Source organism: Haliotis rubra, unplaced genomic scaffold (genome assembly GCF_003918875.1).
Source record: "Haliotis rubra isolate DU_JTF1 unplaced genomic scaffold, ASM391887v1 Scf19, whole genome shotgun sequence".
NCBI lineage: Eukaryota > Metazoa > Mollusca > Gastropoda > Lepetellida > Haliotidae > Haliotis > Haliotis rubra.
Window position 1 is genome coordinate 1,097,906 of NW_025765891.1, and position 7,403 is coordinate 1,105,308.

At 38.7% G+C, this 7,403-nt stretch overlaps 1 protein-coding gene across 1 annotated transcript in view; it reads right to left on the reverse strand.

Moving 5' to 3' along the window:
- Positions 1-5,382, reverse strand: part of LOC124274330 (WW domain binding protein 1-like) — a 39,534-nt gene extending 34,152 nt beyond the window's left edge. The window contains exon 1 of the mRNA XM_046709688.1: positions 5,255-5,382. Within this exon, the coding sequence (XP_046565644.1) occupies positions 5,255-5,332 (78 nt within the window). The 5' untranslated portion in view covers positions 5,333-5,382. The remainder of the gene's footprint in view (positions 1-5,254) is intronic.
- Positions 5,383-7,403: the final 2,021 nt, after the last annotated feature.

The window sequence follows — 7,403 nt, forward strand, 5'->3', positions numbered from 1 at the left end:
TTGGCTTTGAAGCTAACCTATACAGATCCTACAGTGCGTGTGGTTCTTGTTTATCCGTTTATGAAGCTAACCTATACAGATCCTACAGTGCATGTGGAGCTTTTCAAGCACACATTCACTCATGTCTCCGCTTGGGGAACTCTTTTATTGAGTTTTATTCTGCGATACAACGGGTTGTTGTACTACTGTCAGCGTAAACAAGATGTCATACATACTAATTGAGGCACACAATACTGAAATGAAAAATTATAACAGATGACTTAGAGAATTGTACAAGTTGAGTACTAATCTTCTGATCTTGCAATGATGTTACAATGTCTGGCTCTCAGTCTTTCCACTGAATTCACACACGATGAAAGCCAATTCCTGATCATTTCCTTAATGAACAGGCTGGATTACTGACTGTCAAAGTGAACCAGGAACTGAGAGAAAGTCTGTCTAATCTGACATCTGTCTAATCCAACATTTCCTCCAAGTCCATGTCAGATTACACAGAGTCTGCTGTGCATGCCATCCATGACATAAGCATGTCACATGACATATATCCAATTGTCTTAGTTCTCATCCTGCACGCAACAGGGTTGTGTATTGTAATGTGCATAATCTTACAAGGTATAGATTCAGTCATGAAACCTGACTGTGACTGTGAAATCAGATCCTTACATCATACATAGCAAAGTCATATATTTGTCATACACATTGCCATATATTTGTCATATACTTTGTTTTACATGTTGTCATATATTTATTATACACACCCTCGGATATTTGACAAAAAATTGTCATACACTGTCATACATTAGTAATACACTTTGTCAAGTATTTGTATAAACATTGTTATACACATTCTCATATATTGGTCAAAACTTTGTCATACACTTTGTCGGAAAGATTGTCATACTTTTTGCCATACATTTGTCATACACTTTGTCAAATAATTGTCATACATTGTAAAAACATTGTTATACACTTTCTCTTTCATATATTGCTCAAAACTTTGTCAAACATTTTGTAAAAAAATTGTCATACACTTTGTCATACATTTCTAAAAACAGTACTTTGTCATACACTTGTTTAGGAGGCAGAAGTACAGTGAGTATTTATCATGTTAACATTCACTAACTCAATCTTCCTGTCATTAATGTGATACAAATATTCGGATTAGTGATTATTTTCTTCTGTCAACATGCCTGAAGATCAAACAACATTACTTGGGTTCTAGCAGCCAGCTTCAGAATAGCAATTTAGCTCTGTAACAGTAAGTCTGGCCCCTCAGTAAGTAAGGTACATATTATACACTGTCAACAAGTATACATGGAGGCAAAGCAATGTAATCATGAATGGTTACAGTTTTAACTGGTTGTTCTAAGAAATAAAAACGACCATACAAATTTGTGTGAGCCATACATTATATACAGTGAACTACTGTAAGCAAAACAAAAACACTGAATAGTTACAATGTAAGAGAATGTATTGTACAGAAATAGTAGGTTACAGAAATATCTGCAATGTACGAAATAAATACAAAACTAAACCTTGGCATCCAGTTATTATTTATAACTGTGAGTGTCATCAGACTGTTTAGTGAGATTCTAATGCATGAACTTAGTGTGAGTCCTGGTACTATGGTTGTACAACAGAGGCCAGGAAATATAGACTGATGTCTAGCTGGAGGGTGATATATCACCTATATAGCATGCATATTGTACCACACAGTGCTAGTTATGGCGACATTGTGTCAGTCTTAGGTCATTTCTCTCTGTATTGTCTCCCTGTTGCCCAGTATCAGCAGCTTGTACCATGGCTTTGCAGCGGTCTCTTTGATGTTGCCCATGTTGTAACCAGTGCTAGTTACTACATGGTTTCGCCCTACTGATTCTCACTGGATAATGCTTGCTCCGCCCCCTTTCATGTGCCGAAACTATGATGTCATCTTAAACAGGTTTCGCCAGAAGGAAGTTGAGATACATTGTAGAACATAAAAACATGTACAATGTTGACAAATTTGGCCTAAATGTGGCCTAACTGAACAATACTGGGAGCCTACTTATCAAGGCTCTGTCACAAATATGTCCCAACTGAACAATACTGACAGCCTATTCATCAAGGCTCTATCACAAATGTGTCCCAACTGAACAATACTGGGACCCTGTTATCATGACACAAATTTTATGTGCACAAAGTGTAAATACACTATACACTTATCTGAGTAATGATGTCTATTAAGGACAAATGAAATCCAGCATAATTCAACAACTAAATGTCATTATGTGAAATAGACCGTGCAATTGCCCCAACTTCTATTTGGTGAAAGGCAGTCTGTACACTAAGGCAAAATTTTAAAGGAACGCCTTCAAAAACATCAAATATGAATTCCCATGTGCTTTTATTCTATAAGATGAATTCCGATTCTAGTTTCTGTTTAGGAGAGCTATTATTCTCAATAAGTCATGGTTTCGCCCTACTGATTCTCACTGGATAATGCTTGCTCCGCCCCCTTTCGTGTGCCGAAACTATGATGTCATCTTAAACAGGTTTCGCCAGAAGGAAGTTGAGATACATTGTAGAACATAAAAACATGTACAATGTTGACAAATTTGGAAAAAATGAACATCATTTTAAAACATTTGTATTAAACTACAAAAAGAGCAAAGAAATTAAAATTTAGATTGTTTTCAATCTTGAATTGAAATTTAAAGAAACAGTTCCGATACACAAGTAAATGTTCAAAGACTGGGATAAAGTTAGGTCCTCAAACTTTAAATTTAACTCCATCGCCTCACCAACTTGGGAAAGTGTAATATCATCAATTTCATCATTCCACTCATTCACGCTATCACTGCTGGGTATGAAAGTTGTTTCCACATCCTCCATGGTTGAGAATTCATTTTTGAAAATTTGAACGACCTAAGATGGCACGTATGACGTGATATTCATGACATCATATGGTGCACTCATTTTCCCGCCACTTTGTTGTAAACACACCACCAAAATCTCATGGTACAAGTCTGTTACCCCACCCACGACTCAAGGTTCGTCTAGTTACAACACGATTTGTCCTGGCTTTTGATTGACAGGCGTAGGGCACGAGGGCATAGCCTGAGATGCCACTACGCCTGTCAATTAAAAGCCAGGACAAATCGTGTTGTAACTAGACGAACCTCGAGTGTGCCAATGGGGTAACTTTAACACATACACAATAGAACATGGTTCAACTTACAACAATGTTTATCTATCATATTATGCAGCGGGATTACATGTTTTCTTGCATTATTCAGGTTGTCAAAAAAACCAAAAAAACAATTCTAATATCAAGTGTACCTTTGGAGTGTGTTCCAACTGAACAATACTGGGAGCCTACTTATCAAGGCTCTATCACAAATGTGTCCCAACTGAACAATACTGGGAGCCTACTTATCAAGGCTCTATCACAAATGTGTCCCAACTGAACAATACTGAGAGCCTATTCATCAAGGCTCTGTCACAAATGTTGCCCAACTGAACAATACTGGCAGCCTATTCATCAAGGCTCTGTCACAAGTGTGTCCCAACTGAACAATACTGGGAGCCTATTTATCAAGGCTCTGTCACAAGTGTGGCCCATCTGAACAATACTGGGAGCCTATTCATCAAGGCTCTGTCACAAGTGTGGCCCAACTGAACAATACTGAGAGCCTATTCATCAAGGCTCTATCACAAATGTGGCCCAACTGAACAATACTGGGAGCCTATTCATCAAGGCTCTGTCACAAGTGTGGCCCAACTGAACAATACTGAGAGCCTATTCATCAAGGCTCTGTCACAAATGTGGCCTAACTGAACAATACTGGGAGCCTACTTATCAAGGCTCTGTCACAAATATGTCCCAACTGAACAATACTGACAGCCTATTCATCAAGGCTCTATCACAAGTGTGTCCCAACTGAACAATACTGGGAGCCTATTTATCAAGGCTCTGTCACAAGTGTGGCCCAACTGAACAATACTGAGAGCCTATTCATCAAGGCTCTATCACAAATGTGGCCCAACTGAACAATACTGGGAGCCTATTCATCAAGGCTCTGTCACAAGTGTGGCCCAACTGAACAATACTGAGAGCCTATTCATCAAGGCTCTGTCACAAATGTGGCCTAACTGAACAATACTGGGAGCCTACTTATCAAGGCTCTGTCACAAATATGTCCCAACTGAACAATACTGAGAGCCTATTCATCAAGGCTCTATCACAAATGTGTCCCAACTGAACAATACTGGGAGCCTATTTATCAAGGCTCTATCACAAGTGTGTCCCAACTGAACAATACTGGGACCCTATTATCATGACACAAATTTTATGTGCACAAAGTGTAAATACACTATACACTTATCTGAGTAATGATGTCTATTGAGGACAAATGAAATCCAGCATAATTCAACAACTAAATGTCATTATGTGAAATAGACCGTGCAATTGCCCCAACTTCTATTTGGCGAAAGGCAGTCTGTACAAGGCAAAATTTTAAAGGAACGCCTTCAAAAACATCAACAATGAATTCCCATGCGCTTTTATTCTATAAGATGAATCCCGATTCTAGTTTCTGTTTAGGAGAGCTATTATTCTGAAAGGGTCATGCCTGACTGCAGGAATTAGGTCAAATTGACTTATGTTAATCACTACTGTAGGAAACTTCCATCAGCCTGTAGAAAGCAAATGCAATGAACATCTATTTTAATTATTTCACTCACATAAAAAAAACTGTCTACATTTATACAAACAATATATACTTTCTCTGTCAGTTAATGCATTATGAAACACAAAGACATTAACATTGCTCGCTCCGTTAAATAGTTTGTTATCTGTAAGTGTTCATGGTTTAAATCTGATTCTCACTAAGTCATGGTTACATGGGTGAAGAAGACAAATGAGGTCACTTAACAGTGGTAAACAATAGAGATATGCACACACATAAAAACAGCGTTCTCCTACATGTTTTGTCATGCGTCCCGATAGCTGAAGGTTTGACTGTCTGTTTGTATTGCACAATGGAAGTTGTATTTGGAACAGCCATAAACGCATCCCTCATCCGATTTCTCATCTACAAATTACGGGTCTTACATCCTATGTCAGTTTGTCCCAGTTTTGGAATGTTTGCTGAATATTGTCGGGAAACCCCGGCTCATCAGCTGACAGTGTACTCGCAACAATGCTTTAGACAAATGTAGCGTTCTGAAGTAAGTACACACATTGCGGTATTGGAAGAGAGATCATACTGACCTGAGCAGGCAGGACATAGGTGAGAAAAGAAAGCAGGTATGTAAAATACACCACTACGTCCATGGCAGTACATCTCATAGCAATCCAGCTAACAATCTACGGGCCGTGAGCTAAACTTAGAACGCGGAAGCCGTAGTGCTATAAATAACCCCAGCAGTGCCATCTATCGACTGAGCGTAACTGGGTTTACCTTCAAAATATAGTCAGGCGATGCGTCTTTGGGACAGATGGGCGTGTTTGTTGTGCTTTAGCAACGAAGCTATCAGTTCACGGCCCTGCCATGGGCTCTATGCGGGGTTTCATCCGAAATAATTTAGACGGCCAAGTTCTCATGCGCGATTAATTTACTGAAATGTGATCGTGATATCAGGTTATATGTCCTATTATATTTTCAAAACTGACAAGAAAGGAGTATATGGTACGTGCTTTAGTTGCAGGTGTTTGGCTCAGTATTCTCCCAAAACGAAGACCTCTTAAAACGCAGCACTCTCGAAATGCAGACCTCTCTAAAGGCAAACCCCTTGAATTGCAGACACCTCAAAACGTAACTGTAGTAGTCCCAAAATGCAGACAGGAGACTGATTTTCAACACATAATGCATGTTGGTCACAAATGGATAAATCTAAATTGTTCTGTATTTTGATTCCTAAATTCGATGTGAAACATATAGATGAAACTTCTTGCATTTAGTGACAATGACAAGTGACAAGTTTAATGTGCATTTGATGCCTCCTGGCCCATCGATACCAAAATCATCACACAGTGCGCAAGATATATTGATCTACAATGCAAAACTACTTAACATGAAGCATTTCTTTTGAAAAACAATGATATCTTCTTCATACGAACAGAATATGTTGTTGACATTAATGAGACAAATTTATCATGGGATGGATTGTTATAATATTGTTGTACAAAATGTTCTCTACATGAACCCTTGGATCTGTGTTTGGTTGAATTAATCAATTAATTTTGAAATAATATTGCGGCACACTTAGCTGCACTCTTGTCGAGGTTTCAATATGCGGATACTCTAAATACGACTTTACCAATGTCATGCTTACCAGATGCAAGATTCCGGCGTAACCAAAAGTGTGTTGGCAACCTCACTGTTCAAACTGTATGGGACGGCGATCTGTATATAATGGCTTCAGAACCACACGATCCAATGACTGACACCATGAGCACACGTCTACGTTGGGAGTACAATGACATGCAATCAGCCAGTACACGACCTATTTTTTCACCTGTTATGATTAATTCAAACCTGGGGTCTCGGGGAGAAGAGGGCATTGGTCAAAAGCATCAACGGTCTTTTTGTCATAATCACTGCTACCATTTTGCTAGAAATATATTTTAATCAGCTTCAGTATCACTGAACAAGGGGTTGAATTATGTATTCCTTACATGAGCCTCAATCCCATGTGTATACGTGGGTGTTCTAATTGTTTTATCCCCCTTAACCCCTTGCGCCAGACAGGGCAACAACAAGTACCATCTTCTTTGGTGTGGTGCGGCCGGGGATCGAACTGACCAATCCGGGTTCTATCCACCTGACCGGAAGCGGTCTCTATGCATATGTATCCCTGTCTATATAACAGCGTCCTGCTCGGACAACGCAGTTCTTGTTTAATGAATGTTCCAGCGCGGTTCACATCCAAAAGTCTACACTGTTTTCATTTCCACAAATACAAGTGATAATGTTTAAGGGTAGGTCAATGGCCCGACGATAAATGAATAGTTATGTTTGATGCAATGCGTCAGCAATTTTGTACACATGTACAACGGGTTGGGGTGGGGGTTGGGGGTCATTGATTTTGTATATAAAACATTTAAAAGGTATGCTTAAAAAATAGGGGTAATTGAATTTGTACATGACATTCCGGGGGGTCACTTAATTTGTACATACAATACACATTGTACATGCTTCTCCATACAAATCATAGGTTTTGCAATTATCAAGACAGTGCAGGGCCTATTAACCACTTAATCTCCTTGTTTTAGTTCAGACAAATTACAAGCTGGTAATATGGAAAAAAATAGGTTATACCCTTTGTATATAGATACGTCAAATCCACATATATCGTTATGTTTAATTAAATACTGAGATAAGAACAACATATATCCCTAATTTTAAAATCCTTTATAA